This window comes from Xenopus tropicalis, chromosome 5 (assembly GCF_000004195.4).
Source record: "Xenopus tropicalis strain Nigerian chromosome 5, UCB_Xtro_10.0, whole genome shotgun sequence".
NCBI classification, from domain to species: Eukaryota; Metazoa; Chordata; class Amphibia; order Anura; family Pipidae; genus Xenopus; species Xenopus tropicalis.
The window spans coordinates 88,378,714-88,398,890 of NC_030681.2; the positions used below are offsets into that span (position 1 = coordinate 88,378,714).

The window sequence follows — 20,177 nt, forward strand, 5'->3', positions numbered from 1 at the left end:
AATAAGATTCAAGGTTAAAATGCTGCATTTTAGTAAAGTCCTTCTGTGCCCAATTAGCTATATTCTGTTAAATGAGCTTAGGAACCAACTCACAAATCTATTCTATAAAACTGCTATATGTTGTATCATGTATTTATCTTGTAGTATTCAGCTGTCATTTTTCCACATCAGTCAGTGTCTACTTGAAGTAGAGACATCTTTTACAATCCCTCCCATTTTTTGTGTGTGCCACACAAACCTGACAGGCAGTCCAAGAGTCTGTCACATAACCTGCCTGTCCTCCTGGCTTTATCTATAATGTCTGCTGAGATAATTTATGGCATCAACGGTAGCCACCTTGAACACAAGTGCACAAAAAGGCACAACTCCATCTGGGCACCAGCACACTGGGGAGGGGATAAGGTGACAAAATTACAAATATATCTGTCTCTATACCCAAATACTACCATAGACATCAATGAACACCAGCATATAAACATAGCATAAATAAAACAAAACATATGATTTCATTCTATAATTACATTGTACATATAACAGTAAACTCCTAAATGTTCAGTAGCCTGAGCAGGCTAAAATACAGAAATACTTCTGCACATCGGAGTACTTATAAGGGTAAAATATGGTGTTTTTCAGAAGTATGCTTCTCTCACCTCACAGCCACCTTTTAGACTCCCCCTCCAATGTCTAGAAACCTGTTTTGATAGCTTTGTTCAATTTTCCACTAGATTCTTTCCCTTTTAAGAAGAGCATTCCAATAATGGGTGGACTTTCTATACAAGCCACAGAAGTCATAAAATACAAAGCATTAATAGCTTCTTTGTCCATTTGAACTTTCTCAAAAGGGCCACAACTGCTTAGGGTTTCAGACTGAAACAAAGCTCCTCTTTAGGGTACAGCTGGCTGTGAACATATTCTAAATCTAATGACAACATTGAGGATGTTACACAATATATTCAGTAAGTTCCTCAGACTTCACTATATTTTAGGGGTAATATAGAAACTTGTGTGGAAACTGGTATTTATATGTAGGTATTTTCCACTTAATCCATCTTAGTAAAGAGAATTTCTCATACCAGAATTAGAGTTTGAATTAATTTAGAAAAAAAAATGCTTGTTTAATTTTTGCTTTACTCATATTCTGATGAGAATGAATAAATCAAACTATTTACACAAAGGTTATGTGGGACATAAAGGCATCTGCATTTAAAGTCAGATAAGGACTATACAGTAAATAGGACCATAGCTGATTCAGTAAATTTTACTAACTTCTCTAATTGTAGATATCTGAATTGTATAAATATTTTTTCCTATTAGCACAGCAAACTAGGTAAGCTGTTTTGCAATAGTTTGCTAAAGTCTAAAGACAGAATTATCGACATAGCTGCTCCAAAAGTGCAGCCCTTTTCTGTGGCCACCCTGGGCATTTGTGAAATAATGGCTTATGTAAGGCATATGTAAGTGCCAATAAGATTAGAATCAGGGTCTCTAGTTTTTGATCCAGATATCTGCTCCAGTTGTTTGAGTGTATGCAAGTATATGACAATAAATATACCTTGTCAGCATCTCTAGAACTTACCTATATTTAAAATACAATGTTTTGAACAGTAAACTAATAATAGTCACATAATTCTACAAGTATAATTCTCCTTTTTATCATTTTAGATATGGCATCAACTGTCTTATTCAGTTTGAAGACTTTGCAAATGCCAATGCGTTCCGTCTCCTAAATATGTATCGAAATAAATACTGCACTTTCAATGATGACATTCAAGGTAATTTCCTTGTTATATTTTGTGTTCAGGACATAGAATATCTTAGAGATTATGGAGTAAGCCCTAGAACACTAATGGATCTAAGTAAGTGCTTGTTTCTGCATTCAACTGAATGGAAAGAATATTCAAAGTGTAATGATTATATTCCACTGAGTAATTTTAGAAAGGGTTCATTTGCTTATAGAGTAAAAAGGCTAAAATTTTCATAGAATTGGGCACAAAAACAAAAAGTCTAGACTATAACTGTTGAAGTATTTCAATGAGTTTGACATTTACACAATGCATCAAGATGGAATTATATCCTATTGTAAGAGTTGTTCTTTGCTTTTATTTTACTAAAAACATCCAGTAAAATCTATGTAAATAGTACTTTATAGATTTTAAGACCTGTTGAGCCTTCCATACTCCAGGGTTAATTTCAGTGTTATAAAAATGTTTAAATTTAAGTTTTAAAAATTCAATTGTAAATACATTTACAATTTCAGTTTAAATACATTTTCTTCTTCTTAATTGGTTTATATCTTCACTTGTGCAACTTAGAACATATGATCGTAAAACAACCCACCATTTAGATATGTTATTTAAATGACTTAATTTGTGACATTTTTAAGAGCTTATTGCTAAACTATATTTTGCTTGTTGAAATCTTACCTTGTAGCATCTTACACCCAATCTCCTTGCCCCATGCTATGCCCATAATCAATACATATGAGTTTGGTGGTTATAGGCAGGGGTGCTGCTGCCCTGAGGCAAGTTGAGAAACCCACCTCAGACAGCAGCACCCCATTAGTTACAAGGGGCATCAAAATCCACTGCAGGTAACTTTAAGTGCTGAATTTATGGTTATTACAAGTGATTCTGCCCCCCCTGGACCCCCTCTGCCACAACAAAGGTAATCACTGGGGTCGAAGGGGGGGATGGCATCACAGGAGCCGCCCCAGGGTAGCTCTTGTCCTAAAATCGCCACTCTTTATAAGTAGACTGAATCTTGCTGAATCAGCTGACATACATCTGCCTTGAGTTGGATATGGAAGGGGTTCTTAGCTTTATGAGTTTAATAAAAAATTAGAAACAATTTTTCTCTTCTCATTTTATTTTTAATGAATATTTATTTAATGTAGATCTTTCCATGTGGAAAATGGCTGATTTGCCAGACCTCCCTATAGATCTGTGTGTGATTAGAATCCCACAAGATAAAACGTATCACTTTCTAATACTTTCTTATAACAGTTGATTACAGTTTCCGGAAAGTGGACAGAGCAAAAAAGAAAAGTCCACTTCTCAAAGTATGGTATTCCAGATACACAATTTCCTGATAATGCAAACCTAAAATATCAGTTTTACTTGGGTGTAACAGAAGAAGGAAAGTTAGTGAACAGGAAAAATTTAGCTAAGCTGAGTTGGAGATCCTTAAAAGCCAGTTGATAAATATCAAACTATGCCATTTGCGAAAGTACAATAGCAAATTTTCAAGCAAAACAACACAGGAAACAGTCGAAATTGGCAAGGAGCAAAAAAATGTAAACAATTTGCGTAAATTATACAATACACGTGTCAAGAACTGGTAGAATGTTAAGAAAACCAGCTCAACTCAAAGACTCACAATGTGTTTAAGACTCACACAATGTGAGTAAAATGTGTTTGTTATTTTGATATTTATTTTATTGCACTTTAAAGAGGAGAGATATAGCAATAGTTATTTTGGATAAAGCCTGTATGCAGAGGTCTCCCTCTTCTGGAGCAATTTGATGTTTAGCAGGGAACACTTGTTAACTGTTGCAAATAAAATTGTTTACCTTTTAAATGATTGCTGTTAGAGGTACCTACTAAAGTTTCTGATCACAGAATATTTAAATACCTCCTCAAAAATACATCATAATTCTTGGCTCACACTGCACTCACAGACTAAACACTCAGTCTGCCTATGTAGAAGGCTGGTGTGATATTTATATGTAGCAAGGCCCAAACACATAAGGAGAGCATCTTCAGCACCAGTTGGAATTTTTTTCTTGATATTTTCTTGTGTACATTTACCTTGCTGTTAAGGACGGTTAGGAATGTAAACAGTACCTATACCAAATCTTCTTGAATACCCAACTATATCTTACAGATCTAATCTGCAGAATTTGTATTCATTTTATAGGAACACTAACATACTTGCTCTTAGGCACATCAGATTGCTGTTCTACATACAGTACCAATATTATAAAATTGGAGTTGTCATATTATTATTGCAAGACTTGTTGCCAGAATGCTGTCTTACTTTTATTAAAAACATTATTTTCCAAAGAAGTTATAGACTTTCCAAAACAAGTGATATAACCTGATATTGTTTTTTTCTACCAAAGTTCAGTAGACAGGGGTCTTGTGCAATTCCTTGTTACAGCTCACAAGGGGAGTGTGAGTGTGAGATGAGACCAGGACTTGTAAAGTCAATTGTGCACCTACTGCCAGGTACATATTACATTGGATTCAGGTGCAGCATGCAAACAATTTGCTATTTCTATTAGGATATTTTACAAGAGCTATTTTTATTTTATTTTTTTAAAGAATCTATATACATTATAGAGCTGGGATGTGTTGCAAAAAAAGTCTATTTTTTAGCTACCAAAAAAGGTGTAACTGAAAACATCTCTATGTATTTGGTGGTTAATATTTCCTGAAAAGTGGGTCGCCCCGTCAGGCCAGGCCTGCTCCCTACCAGCCCAAGCGTTGTCCTGATCAGGATCTGCAGGTGTGTACTACAGATCGCAGGCACATGTAAGGAGTAGGGAGGAAGTCAAAGGTACATAGGGCAAGAAGGAGAGGCTAATGTGGGAAGAAGTTTAAGAGGGGGGTGCAAATGAGTAAAGTTGATATTGCTTGCACTAACAGTTGCCATGGACACAACTACTGTAGTAATAAATTATTATAAAAAATTATTAATAAATTAAATTTTTGTCATTTTCATCTGAGCAAGCACTGTGGCAGCATCTACAAAAAGAAAAATATATGTAGAGAGGTAAAGTCACATCCACATTCAAATATTTTAGCAAGTATCCTGCCTCTAGCAAACTTTGGAATTGAACTGCTTTAGATTTGTAGGTAATTCTATTGATAAAAGCCAGAGCGCAAAATGGAGAAAGGTTTTGATAGATGATTCTGCGATACAATTCACTCTGCTTCTAAAATTGTAGGAAAATTTTAAAAATCCTAATAATAACATTTGATAAATCTCCCCATTAATTAGCTGACCTTTGCAAAGAGGGCAAGGGATTATGGAAAATTTACATAAAACAGTAAGAAAAGAGATGGTGGTTTTGATATCCTGTGGCTATAGCTTAAGCACAGTGACTTCTTGAAAACATACCAGGTTAATTAATACCAGAAGCTGACTGCTATTGGTAGAAATACACTTCAGTATAATATCCATTACATTGCAAAGATCTGGTTCATCTCATTTATTAAAACCTGCTAACCTTAAAAAACACACCTCTAAATATTTGAGACTAACATGTTCTAACACCTTTTGTATTTATAGGATTTTCTGCTGTATTATACAGGATCTCAGTGGTGCCATAAGAGATCCATGGTTTAGCAATACAGCTTTCTCACTTACTTATCTATAGACAGCTGCTGGTGGAAAGACTTTAATGCAGTATTCCAGCCTATTACAGGGCCAGTAACAGAAAAACTAAAAACATTTCATTGGCCTTATTATTCCATTTATTCTGATGTATAACTTATAAAAATATTTCATTTAGAGACAAAATTCAGATTTGATTTATTAAAGAAAAACACCCACCTATTCTTAGAATCATTGTTTTCTGTAGAGCCTGAAACAACAAATACATCATTTAAGTTCAAGTATCCTAGAAGGAAAAGTGTCTTTACACGGGCACGTTTAAAGGAGAAAGAAAGGTAAAAACTAAGTAAGCTTTATCAGAAAGGTCTATGTAAATACAGCCATAAGCACTCACAGAAACGCTGCACTGACTTCTCTGAAAAAAGATTTCTTGTGTCTGTAATGCCTGTGCCAGAGACATGCAGCTTTCTGTTCTCTGCTCTCTCCTGCCCCCCCCCCCTCAAAAACTCACTCCCCCCCGTTAGGAATGTGGATCTGAGCCAATCAGCATGAAGCTGACTCATAGTCTAACAAACTGAGCATGTACACTTGGTCTGGGTGTCTGTGCAGGAGCGAGGCATTATGGGAACTTTCTTTACACAGCTCAGCGTTTTTTCTTACTGTTTGGCTTCAGATCTTCTGAACAGGTGAAATATGGGGAGACTTAAGGGCACTATTGAGACAACTGAAGGTATGCCTGCAGCTTGAGATTAACTCTTTACTAGCCTTTCCTTCTCCTTTAGGCTACTGATTCAGCCCTTCAGACCAATTAGGCAGCCTATCTGCCTGTGTAAGGGGCTCTCTGGTGGCCTACCCAATAAATATCTGGCTAAAAATAAGCAGGTTTGATTTCCCTGATCAATCGAGAACTGCATTGAAGCGGGCTTAACTCCAGCAGCTCATATTCTCATTCCCATAGCCCAACCTCAGCAAATGAGCAGATCTTATAGTGTATGCCCGGTTTTACTATATTTAAATAAAGCAATTTTTTTTTTTCAGGTGCAGCCAGTCAGGTGAAAAAGTGTAATGGGCAGTAAGGGCAGAAATGAGCAGTAAGAGGTCATACTGCACTTCCTCTTCCAGTATTTGACACCAATACATCTTTAACCATTGTGCCAAATAATTAAACTGCATTTTTATCACAAAGCAAGATTATAAAATATGTCCAACTCTCCCACAGGGTGAAAGAGGCTCAGGTGCACCACTCAGCTAGGGGAGCAGATATCACCGTTTTTAAGAAGAGCAGGCACTCACTGAGCAAATCTTCAGGCAGAATTCTTGTTTAAAAAGTAACTTTATCACAAAGACAAATCTTTTTGATGTTGTAAAGAAGTAGCTTGAATATATGTGTTTATACCACACATTATGACCTAAGAACAGGCACTATCTATTCCTTTTTATAGGGTATTTTATTAGGTTTTTCCTGTTACCTCCATGAAAAGAGAATTTGTCCTGCTAAAACACTATTTTGTACTTTTATAACCATGCAGTAATAACACATCCAGTTCTTTTGTAGCACACAAATCAAAAAATTGAACCATTGGTCCTTGAAATGGAAATGTTATCAGGTTAGAAAATGCCACACAACATGTTTTATCTCATATGTATCTAATTGTGGGGTACCCATTCCACTGAGCATATTTTTGTGGGAAATGTAGGTAAATTGCCCTATTTTTGAAATACTTGATACAGAGTGTAAGGGCATTATTTGTTACGATGTTAGACTGGTTACTAAGCAGATGCTTTCAGGGGTTGGTAAAACTGTGGTTGATGTTTGGATAACTAGTGCAGTATGCTGTCACTTTGCAGAGAGATTTGACTAAATTGGAGATCTGGCCAGCAAATTGGCAGATGAGATTTAAATTTACAAGGTTATAAAAAAAAACATAAGGTTATCAAAAAATAACATAAATGCGAGATATACACTTACTGGTTGTGTGTTTGGGGCCTCTTAATTGAAGATTTGGGATTTTGTGGATAAGATATTCCAGGCAGGGTTACTCAGTGGCTACTAAAGCAAATATAGTGTAGGTATAGGATCTATTATTTGAAATGTTTGGGACTTGGGGTTTAAGGAATTAAAGGGATTATAGCTTTCTGTATAATGGTTTTCTGGATAAGGAATCTTATACCTGTACTGTCTTGAGGGCATTACCTCAAGTGATGAAATTGTGGCTCTTTGTAGATCACTGTTAAGGCCTCAATTTATGCAGTCCAGTTCTTAAAGGTATTTTGTCACAGGAAAACATGTTCCTTTTTTCCAAAAGATGTCAGTTAATAGTGCTGCTCTAGCAGAATAATGCACTGATATTCATTTTTGAAAGAGCAAACAGATTGGCATTTATCTGCCAGCTAAAGTACACTATGGGAAAACTGTCCATGTGCCACTAGCCTCAATCAGCTTGTACAGTAAAGGATATATAGGTATATATACACAAAGTATGCTCTTGTAAATAATGGCACACTGACTTCTATGAACAATATCTCTAGATACTAAATACTTTGTATAGTGGCACCCAAAATACATTATATTCAGTGAGAGACAGAGGGTAGTGGCACCAGTATATTAAATACAGTGAAAAGCAGTTGGAACTTTAGCCCCAAATAGAATAAATAATCCCTTTACCCTTCAAAAAAACATGTTTGGCTAGAGAAGATTTCAGCATTTTAGACCAAAGTAAAATTCAGAATTTGTTTGCATTGCTAAACTTCTTACCATGTCCCACCTAGCTGTAGATATAAGAATACAAGAAACCCTATTGCTATTATGAGACTTGGGTCACAGCGAATACATTGAATAGGAAAAACAATAGCTTATCTGAAAGCAGTTCTATTGTGTAGTGCTGGCTTTTTCTTAACGTTCAGAATCAGGCACAGTGCACTGAGATGGCTGCCTACACACCAGTATTACAGCTAAAAAAATACATTTGTTGGTTCTAGAATACAATTTTAAATGGAAGAAGGAATTATTTGCAGTGTAAGCAGTGTAATTTTAAAATAAACAGTACACCATAAAATCATGACAGAATCCCTTTAAGAAGGATATTAATGAGCTGGAAAGAGGGCAGAAATGTTCAGCTATATTACTGAAAGGAGTAAAACAATTAAACTATGAGGAAAGATTATCAAGGTTTGCATTTTGAACTTTCTATTTTGGTTTGGGGTTTTCATCTTGACAGTATCAGATGTAGGTTTCATAAGCTCTTTATTGCAGGCTGTAAATCCAGTTGTTCAATTAGATATGTCTTATTTATAGTAAGATTACAGCAATTGCACAGCTGTGTTACCCTTGCTTAAGATTTTGCATTTTATTTTTATAGTGTTAAGTCCAGCATTTCTAATAACAGGATTAAAGAATGAACATGAGTCAATTTGCTCTTGATATAATAACAACTTCTAGAGCATGGATCATTGGCATGGGTATTTCAGCATAACCAAAGCCAACACATCCTATTATGTATTTAGAAAAAAATTATCAAGCTGATATTTACCACTGAATTACTGGGGGAAACAGTTATTCTTGTGTAGTGGTATTCATTTGTTATTTGTTATAGTTTTTGCTTATTTGCTACTTTCTTCTCCTTCCAGCTACCAAATGGGGGGGTCACTGACCCCAGCAGCCAAAAAACTATAGCTCTGTGAGAATGCGATTTTATTGTTATTGCTACTTTTTATTATATCTCTTTTTAATCAGCTCCTCTCCTAGTCACATTCTATTCTAGGGTAATTTGGACCCTAACAACATATACTTGCTAAAATTCCAAACTGTAGCGCTACTGGAGAAAAAGCTAAATTATTTAAAAACACAGAAAATAAAAAGTGACGACCATTGCAGATTGCCTCAGACTATCAAGCTTTATATTATACTAAAAGCTAATTTTAAGGTCAACAACCCCTTTACGCTAAGGGACAGTGTCACCTAAGGATTCCAAGAATCCTAAAAAAAACTGTATTACCTAGGGGTTAATTTTATATGGCTAACAAAAAATGTAATCTTTTTAAAGAATTTGTGAAACGTGAAGTCACTGAATGAAATCTGATTGGCTGTTGTTGGCTTTACCCAGTTTTTCTAACCTATTAAAAACCACTATGCAAAGTTTATGGTCCCTAGGATTAATAGTTAAAGAATGGCAGCAGTTTAAATTTAAACCAATAAAAGTCAATAGCTGAATTGTGATTGGTGGTTGGTGGCCCCGCCCAATTTTTCAAACCTTGTATCACCCAGTGATAAACTGTGCAGAGTTTGTGAGAATGACAGCATTTTATACTTAAGCCAATGAAATTCAATGGATGAAATCTGATTGGCTGTCAGTGGCCCAACCCACTTTTCCTATTTTTAAACTGCAGTCTCTCAGTGACCAACTCTGCAAAGTTTGGGGACTCAAGCATAAAAATTGTGGGACTGACAGCATTTTACATTTCACCGTTGAAAGTAAATAAGGTGAAATGTTGGCCGCCCACTTTTACTAACTTTGAACCACAAATACCCTAACTTTGCAAAGTTTAACAACACTAGAATTAATCCTTAAACATTGGCATCAGTTTAAATATAAAGAAATTAAATTTAATGGGTGGAAATCGATTGGCTGTTGGTGGCGCTGACCCACTTTTCCTTACCATTAACCTTAGTCCCCCAGTGACCAGCTGTGAAAAGTTTGGGGACACTGGCATTAAACATGTGGGAAGGGCAGCAGTTAAAATTTCCCCACTGAAAACAATTAAAGAAATGTGATTGGCTGTTGGTGGCTCCACCCACTTTTTCTAAACTAAAACTACAGTCCCCTAGTGACCAATTGTGAAAAGTTTGGGGAGCCTGGTGTTAATTCTGTGAGAATGGCAGCAGGTTGAATTTCCCCATTGAAAGTCAATAGGTAAAATCTGATTGGCCGTTCACAGCCCCATCCACTTTTGGGCATCCAACAATCATCATATTTTCATTCAGGCTGACCCCATGACTGTGTGATTAAAGTTTGATGAGTTTAGCCTCAAAGCTGTAAGATTGGCAGCAGTTTGAAAATCTTCCCTGTCAAACTCAATTGGAAAATTGACAGGGGGCGGGAACTCTTAGAAAAGCACAAGCAACTTGCTCCGTTATAGGACGAACAAGTGTGGAGAGTTTGGGCATTATACCCCTAAAACTGTAGGAGGAGTAGCGTTTAGAAAATGGGGGGCGCTAAGAATAATAAGAAGAAAAAGTGGAAGAATAAGCTGAAGTGGAAGAACAGTATGTTGGGTTTTTCAAACCAACATAAAAATGATGTTCTTCTCATGTCAGTCACACATAAGCACATCTTTGTTTTTTTAATCTGATACTAGAAAATCTGCAGCCAACAGTTCATAGTGCTCATGATGTGATAGAGCCGCCTTGGCCTACAGTACTGTGGAAGATATTTTCTTTGGCTACAAGCAGCATAAGTAGGAAAACAAATTTTATCATACTTCTGAAATATACATTTTCAACTGAAACTCCACTTCATATACAAACACATAGATTACATATCAAACAGAAACCTCTCAGAAAAGAAAACCAGCAAGTGATCTAGGTTTTTGGAAAACTGCTTGGATTAAAAACTCTACCCACTACATTATGGTTCATTTACAAACACAAGTTTGTTGTCATAATGCAGGCTTTTTCACATAATTTCAGCATAATTGTGTGCAGCTGTAATTTTAATTCATCAATTCTGATGTGCACATTCTAAATGGGGTTTAAATCTAATACACTGGGTGCAAGTCTGGTATGCCCACTGATGCAACACGTCATGGGTACCCTGGAGCTCCTAACAAAAAACAGTTTAGAACAGAACCATTAGTATTTCTGATTTAAAATGCTTTTATTGCATACATCTAAGGGCATTCCATACCCTGGAGCTACTGTCACGTTTAGTGGAACACCATTCATCAGAAGATGCAGCATGGATGCTTTGGCAACCATGTGGAAGTGCAGGATCATGTTTGGATGCAAGTACCTTGATAAGTTGCTTCATCACGTGCTCTAAATTTTAGTCTGAACTTTTACTCTGAAGTAAATGACCCCTATTAACTTTCTTGGTAAAAAGACATAAATAAATGTGCATAAGAAAGGAAAGGATAATTCCTCGTAGAAAAAAGTTTTTGGTACATTTTTGGTTCCGTCTGATCCTAATGGTACAATGTGTTTTACACAGAGATGTGAAGTAACACTATTGTCCTTGTCTACATGCGAGGCCCTTTCTGTGAAACTGAGTTACTGTGGCCCTTATTCTACTAGAATATGCTGTGTGTTAATAGGCCCAAAATAGTCAACAGTGTTACAATTGATTGTTTTTAAATACTTTCCATTCCATTATCTGACAGTTATTAATACTTGATAGATGTTCAGGGTTTAGGTGTTGTCTGGTTGGGTTTACAATATCCCAATAAATATTATTTTGAAAATCTTATGCAGATTTCCCTTAAGAAATGTTCTGTCATACCTCATTTGATGTGTGTACGTGTGTGTGTCCACTGTGTGGGTGTGCTGTGTGCCTGTGCGTCACAAAGTGCAGGGCCTTTTTAGCCCCATTTGAACATATGGCAGATTCCCAGTTGGAAACACACTAGGTGAGGTTAAAATAAGAAATCCAGACCAGGATGTGGAAATCTAGCCCAGATTTCTGTGCAGCTTCAGCCAGCTGCTTCAGTCAGCCTCTGATAGTGCCAAAAAGTACACAAATTCAGTAAATTTAGTTTGATGAGGAAGAAATCATTGTAAGTCCCAGAAGCAATGTAACCAAATTATATTGTGTATATTATACAAAGATAAAACAATGCTATATTTGGTGACACTATTAAGCCAAGTCTAGCGGATGCTAATAATTTATAGAAATACAACAGAACATTGCACAGTGCTTAAAACTTAATTTTAAGATGGAGAATTGTTTTTTTAATGTACTTTCCCTAAAGCAATCTCTATGAATTTCAATTTATATAAAATCTTAAATCCTTATAATAATGTGGTGATCCTTGTATGTCATATATGTACTAAGCCATATAAGTATTAGTATCAATCATTTAGTTTAACATGAAATTTCCTAATGCAATAAAGCATTTTAGTTAATGAGATATTCCTCTTTTTAGATATAACACTCATACTGTCTACCATTTACTTAAGGTAGTTGTGTGTTTCAAGACCATCCCAATAACATGGTCTAATGCTAACCCCAACTTTTATATGAATGTGTAGTGATCAGTTTTTTTTAAAAGAGAGAATACTAAATTATATATCAATGATTAAGAGATTGTATCTTATAGCCTAGAGATCACCAGAAAACAAAGTCCATAATTAGTTGGTAAAATGTACTCATATTGATTTTTTAGAATCAACATATCAAATGTTAGATTTCTTTATGCAGGAGGGTCTTGCTGTGCCAGGGAACTTCTAATGAAACCTATTGTAAAACTTGTACTAAATGTATCAGTTGATGAGAAAATAAAACAACATTACATGACAATAAAGAAGTGCTTTTATATCAGAACTATAAATGTCTAAAGGTAAATTAAGGATTTTGTTTGCTTAACTTTCTTGAATGCCAATCCATTAGCTGCAAAATCATTACATTTCTCTATGACATAGTAGCTAATAGTGTGCCTTTCCAGTAAATACATAAAGCTGAGAGCTTACCAAGTGGTGTTAATTTATATTTTATTACACATTGTGCCTCTTGGCATTAGAGTCGGACCTTCAAAAACATTTGTAACCCAAAACAGTAGGATGCCAAATTTGAAAGTTCATGAGCTAATGTGCAGCCAGGGAATGTCATTGCCTTCTCAGTGAGGACAATCTTTGGGCACCAAAGGTAGTGGAAATAAAGTTCTATAGCAGAATATATTTTTCATTGCTGGAAGAACAAATGGCTGGCTGCCCATGCCAGTTAGTAAACATAGTGTATATGCAGAAGACCTTTCCTTTCTTTATAAACCATAATGGCAATGAATAATACTACAAGTTAGAAAATAAAAGCAAAGATCCGATTAGTTGTTATGGGCAACATCATCGGTGATGTCGCCTTACACACTGTAATAAATACACCTCTTTGTGTTTGAATGAGAGGAAGTGAAATTTAATGTTGTGTAGACAGCAGCAATTTCAAACACTCTGTGACAAAGCATACATGCAACAGTTCAAATAGAAAAAAATGATATGCCAATACATGAACAATATTTGCTTCTACAGGAGTTTAAGAAGCATGAGGCTGTTTAATGTTATAAAATGGCATGGGTAGATAATATAAGGGGGAATTGAAGAGAGTCGCATACATAAAATAAGGGGCAAATGGGACATGGTGAAGAGAAACATAAAGAATAAGAGGACAATAACAGAAAAAAATTAATGGAGGGGGAGCCATGCACTGGCACTTACCACTTACCACCTGTATTAATAAGGCATTTTAAGCATTGCAATCCAAAGTATTTTTTGTATATGTAAATAGTTGTCATTTTGTAGGTATTTAGAGCAAGATATTGTGTTACAGAAGTGGAATTAAAGAAACCATCCAGATTTAGAAAGCTTAGTTTCCCATAAAAAAAACCCAAAACATATGTTTTATTTCATAAAGGAGGAATGAGGAATGAAAGGAGCAAAAATGATCACAAACCAGTATAAAAACTGTATAAAAACTGTTACATTCTTAGGTTTAAATACTAATTTAAACAGAGCAAGGTAATTTGCATTAAAATGAAGCAGCTGTGAAATACATATATTTGTTATAGTTTAGCCAAGACCATAAATTAAACAACCTACATTATAAAGTGATTAAATCTGGGACACATTGATATATTCCAAACACAAATGTTTTTAAAAGCATGCTAGCTATATATATATACATATATATATCTATATTTAAATATTTAAATCGAGTAATTTTTCAGACATGTCAGTAGACATGTCATTAGATGTCAATGATATTTATAGTATAATGACTAAATATTATTTGGGAAAGAAGCCAAAGGCAACATGTCAAGATTTGGAACAAGTGGAAATCATGACTGAAAATATAGTGATATGATTACTCACTTTGCATGAAGCGAGCATCAGGCAGCAACCTACACAATGGGGAGCTACTATCACATCAGATGTTTTGGCCAGGGCACTGCTAGGGACATATGTAGTTGTGCTGCATTATAAAAATAGCTTTAAAAACCTGATTGCTAAACTGAGTAATTTAACCTTCAAACTGGTGCTTACCAAACTGCAAAAGTGCCTACTTTTTGTTTAATAAAAAACTACAACAGATAGGCATAATACTGTATATACAGGATTGGCCAATCTGCAGAGAGAGAGAGAGAGATCTCGCTCTAGCCCTTCTGGAGATTCTTTCTCTACCCAGGACAAGTTGATTCACACCATAAAAAGTTAAGAATATAGGAAAGCTAAGACAAAAATTAAGCCTCTTATGCTGGCCTTTTATGACAACAGAGAAAACTTAAAGCAAGAACAACCTATTGCAAATATTAGTCTTAACAGGGGATCACTAATGTTAAAATGTGGTTGTGTAGTTGACCCTCTGCTCGCTTATTAGGGAGAGAAGGTGATTAAAAACATGATTAGATCAGGAAAAAGGTTTTAGATCCCCACTAAACAATAGAGTGTAAGTGGTACTCTCTCTGCTGGTATGTTTCTCTTTATATTCCATTGTTTTCTGGTGTTGAAACAATTGACAATTGGGTGGCCTAATTCATAGCTTACTCATAGCTACCATAACTCTAAATAAGAGAAGGAAACATTTTGTAAAACACAATGTAGTGTTTTGATCATCACTTTTAGTAGTGTTGGTCAAAATGCCCATTCCCATTGACATGAATGGTTATCATGCCACATTTTAAGGCAGCTATTTTTCTATAGGGCAAACTTGCATTTTTCATTCAGATCAATGAGACACAACAGTAGGTCATCAGAATGCCCCATAGCCCATATCCTTTGAGGTTTTGTGACAGGAATCTAGCTTCCATAGCTCTCCTTTGCCACTTGAAACCTCATTACAGCCTTAGGAGCTCATACAAAGGGACACAGATTTCCTGCATCTGGGAACCATTTGTGCAATGAAAAGTACGCAGAGCAATATTCACAAACATGTATTGAATACATTTGTATGTTTCATTACATTTCTAAACACAGTATGCCCATTCTATAGCATATGACTGGCATTCAAATTAATTTTTGGTTCAACAGAAATGGATTGCAACTGTATGTATTGTGTTTTATTTCTGGTTTTGATAATTAAAAATGCTTTTTTTCCAGTGAGTAATAGAGTGTTTATAAATGCATATTCTTACATTTCCTACCCCATGGGGACAAAACTAAGGAGGGTGGAATTTGAGAGGATATAAGGAGATCATAGAAATAGGGTACAGACAACGTTCCTTTATGAAAGAGAAAATCTGCTAGAAGAGTTATACCATTTTAGGGATTATAGGCAGCTCTGCAACAGGAATATTGTTACATAATCATCAGCTAATATGTCTGTTATTACAAGAATAAAAAAGGGGATGAAAGTATAGCAAATAGTTTATAGGCTTACCAATGAACCCCTTACCACTGGCAGACAGTGGTCAGATTTCAATGCTTTATTTAATGCAGAGACTGGATGTCCACTAATAAAGGTGATCAAATATACAAACTAAAGAGACAAGGACTACAGACTGAGAATGATATGTGTTAGTATAATTACATCATTTACCATATAAAAAATGCATCACAGCAGCAAAGAACACAGATGAAAAGATTCATAGACGATCGTATTATGCTTCAAAGAAACTAGCTCCTAGTTATTTAATTTCTGTGATATCCTGTAAGGCTAATAAACATTTTGTTAAATTTCTATGTGAGATGCTAGGTTTGTTTTTATTTGAGTGGGATTGTTTAACCACAATGCATTCCAAGCTGTACCCTTACAAGTTGCCAAAAAATGAACTTTTAAAGAATTGGAACTGACATAGGAGACTTTTATAGATCTATACACCAACAGACTCTTCTAATTTAACGTTGCATTTAACTAGTAGCTTTTATACTGTTCCATTTGTTTAGAACTTCTTATCTGGCTAGATTATAAGCTTTTGGGAGCAGAGTCCACTATCCTTCTGTTTCAACTTTTTTTTATTGTGTTTAGAGACTGTTTGATGCCTGCCCTACATTGATGTAAAATATTGTTTGTTGGTGACTTATTATAGAGAGAAAGATCTAACTAATCTAACATGTTATATTTCTAAAGATTTCATTTAGGTAGAAAATAAACAAATTAGGTAAATGTTTTTGCAGCAAAAATATAGTAAATAAATACAGTTAAAGCTATTGTTACATATGTCTGCTACTGCCCTATGCATGCTGTCAATGACTGTACTGGCATCCTCCTGTCACTTCACATCCTTTGAGCTTTTTCCGGGCCAAAATCTATCTATCCATCCATGTGCACATTAACAGGTGGATACAGTCTTTGTCATTGCATACACACATAGGCCCTATCTACATTTTCAGCATCAAGTAAATATGCCCTATAATAGGCACCTGCTGTGGCAATATATATTGCATTTTCCACCAGAACTAAAATCTTTACACCTTCATATGGTGATGCAGACTCTTTATTATGGAAAGTATATAAAATATACATTGCAGTATTTTCTTGTTAATGTCTAACTGTATAGTCTTCGGATAGTGTAAGGACCAAATAAAGACAATTAATATTTTTGTGTTTCTGATGCACTCACTTTTCCCCTTGTTCTGTTTAATCCTGAACTGCAGGCACGGCAGCAGTTGCAGTAGCTGGGCTTTTAGGAGCTTTGCGAATAACGAAGAACAAGCTGTCTGACCACACGGTCTTGTTCCAAGGAGCAGGAGAGGTATGCTGACAGCTGTGTTGTGTCCAATTATGACAATAAACACTAGTTGGCTTATAGAGATGTGTCAAATATTGTAACTTCACACAAGCAGGAGGCAGGTGGGACTCTAACTTTAAACAAAAATTCACCTATTTTATTGGTTATTTATTATGGTGGCATTTTTAAGACAAGGCAGACAAGTTTAACAAGGTTTAGCCACTATTAGCAAATTATGCCATACAATTTACAGATATTGCACGCTATTCAGCTTTTTCAAAAGCTTGCTGCACAAGTAGCAACCCACTTCCTGCTTCATACTTCCTGGCAAGAACCCCCTCACAGCCATTCCCTTTTTCCCAAGTACTGACTCCCAGCCTGACTGAATACAATCTGTTGTTCTCCTCATCTGCTTTGTCCCTTAGCGCATTCTGGGAGCTATACACCTTCCCTCCAGGGTCTTTCTTGTCACTATGTCATAGTCAAGCAGTAAGGACAGGGCTCTGCTGGCTCAGATGTTGCACTGAGTGCTTGGTGCAAAGAGCAGCGCTCCCCAGGGTGCAAGTACTTAACAAGAGAGCACAAAGGGGCACACTTTTGCACTTGTGCCCCAGGGATTGGTAAAGGACCCCTAGAAAGTGCAAAAAAGCACTCAAATAGAATTAGTTAATTTAAAGTTATTGTCCTTAGTATTTTAGTCAATTAATGTGTACTACTTTTGTCTGTGTTTTAAGGCTGCCATGGGAATTGCTGACCTCATAGTTATGGCAATGGAGAAGGAAGGCACTCCTAGAGATGCTGCAATCAAAAACATCTGGATGGTGGATTCCAAAGGGTTAATAGTGAAGGTAAACCAATTATACTTGTTTTTGAGTTCAACAAGTAATCAGCAGCTAAAGAATGGAATATGCATGATGCTATCTTCATTGAGCTGGATATGTTTGTAAGCTTTAGGGATCCAACAAAGTTCCAGTAATATAATATTAGCAATTTTAATTACCCCCTTTTATAATCATGCTTTTCAACCAGGTATGGAACCAAATCATTTGAAATGGTAGATTACTAGATTACTAGATTCAAGTATTTAAAAGAGTGGATGATCTTCTAATATGGGTCTGGATTCAAACTGGAGGTGTATAAAATGGGAAATATACAGCACCAGGATAAGCTTCTACCAATGCCATGGAAAAGGGAGTAGCTATAAAACAATTGTGAGGTGGTAAATTAACCCTCTATAGGCTGACATCCCAAGGGAAAGATTTGCTAATATTGAGGTACAAACGATATTCAAGATTATGGTACAATAGTGGGTCAAATAAATACTTTCTAGAAGATTGCAGTACTACTATTCCTTTTCATCAAGCAAGAGGCTAGAAAACCAGCAACAAGTATATTTATGACTACCAGATAAGTTATTGGAAAACAATGGAAAGTGCCCATGTCATCCTTATAACTGGTTGTTGTAAGGCCCATAACAGTTCATGAAATACATGAATGCAGTTACCAAACATTGTGTACTGTAGATTATGATGCACTTCAGGAAATTATATCAAGTGTTGTTAATTTAGTAATGTTTGCACCTATTAGGTTAGAGAACCTAAACATAAGATATATGTTTACCAATGAAGTAAATGAATAGGATACCAGAATAGATTCTAATAAAGATCTTTTAGTAATAGATTAGTACATTTATCAACCTTTTGTAAAATCATGTTTGCTGATTTTAAAAATACTTAACTATCCTTTCAAAAATGATGTGAATGATATCTTGACACAGAATTACTGGCTTACTTTTTGACATTTTCTTGTTATTTCCATATCCTGTTATAAGTGTAAATGGTTGTTGAACTAAACTTCTTTCGCATGAGACATGTCAAGCTTGATATGAATATAAAAACCTAAAGTTCAAATGAAAAAACAATCTAAGGAAGCAATGCACCCTGTGATTTCTTTTACAGAAGTGTAAGTAACAACACATTTTCTGAATAAAGGACATTTTGGATTTCAGATTTTTGATGCATGCTATTTTTACATGCTCTGTTTAAAAGATGATTTAAAAAACTACTAGGAAGGTAGAGGCAGATTTAAAGTGATTCCCTATATTTTACAAGAAGCATGGGATGTTAAATACCACTCTAGAAATACCACACCCAATTTAAGAAATGCAAGGCTGTAATTCTGGGATGTGGTAGGACATCACTAACTTATAATATATGCAAGCAATGCAGAATTAAAGGGTAATTCAATAATTGGTTTTATAAAACAGATTTAGACAAGGAAAAATGATATCCAACTATTCCTTTTCGATGCTATATATATAATATAATGTATTTAATATTAGAAAAACAATGGCTATTTTTTATCATAAAGTAATTCCAATATACATTTTATATTAGAACACTTTACAGGAAAACAGGATGGTAGTATATAAAATTTTAACAGGCATACTACTAATACATAGGAAAAAGCACAATAGGGTTGTCACCTGCTTGTTTTGGAACTGGACAGTACGGTTTTTACATGGGCTGTCCGATTTGAAACTGCTCAGAGAAAACCTTGAACGTTTAACCTCATAGTTTACATTTTCCATCCCCTTTACCAGTTTAGTTGCTTAAGGACTGAAGCCCAAAACTGCCCTGCATACTCAAGGTGAGGCCTTATCAGAGACCTATAAAGAGGCAAAGTTATGCTTTCATCCCTTGAGTCAATGCCCTTTTTTATACAAGACTTGTTAAGTACAAAAATCCCAAGATTTATCTCAATTAAGGATCTCTCCAACATTTAGGGGCCCATTTACTTACTCACGAACCGGCCGAATGCGTCCGATTGCGTTTTTTTCATAATGATCGGTATTTGGCGATTTTTTCGGAAAGTTATCGCGACTTTTTCGTTGCCATCCGAATGTTGAGGAAAATCTGGCGATTTTTTCGTAGCGTTAAAACTTGCGCGAAAAGTCGCGCCTTTTTCGTACC

At 35.5% G+C, this 20,177-nt stretch overlaps 1 protein-coding gene across 1 annotated transcript in view; it reads left to right on the top strand.

The window, feature by feature from the left end:
• me1 (malic enzyme 1, NADP(+)-dependent, cytosolic) overlaps nt 1-20,177 on the top strand; it is a 165,907-nt gene that overhangs the window by 112,915 nt on the left and 32,815 nt on the right. The window contains exons 7-9 of the mRNA XM_002938454.3: nt 1,663-1,772; nt 17,132-17,229; nt 17,940-18,053. Coding sequence (XP_002938500.1) covers nt 1,663-1,772; nt 17,132-17,229; nt 17,940-18,053 — 322 coding nt within the window. The remainder of the gene's footprint in view (nt 1-1,662; nt 1,773-17,131; nt 17,230-17,939; nt 18,054-20,177) is intronic.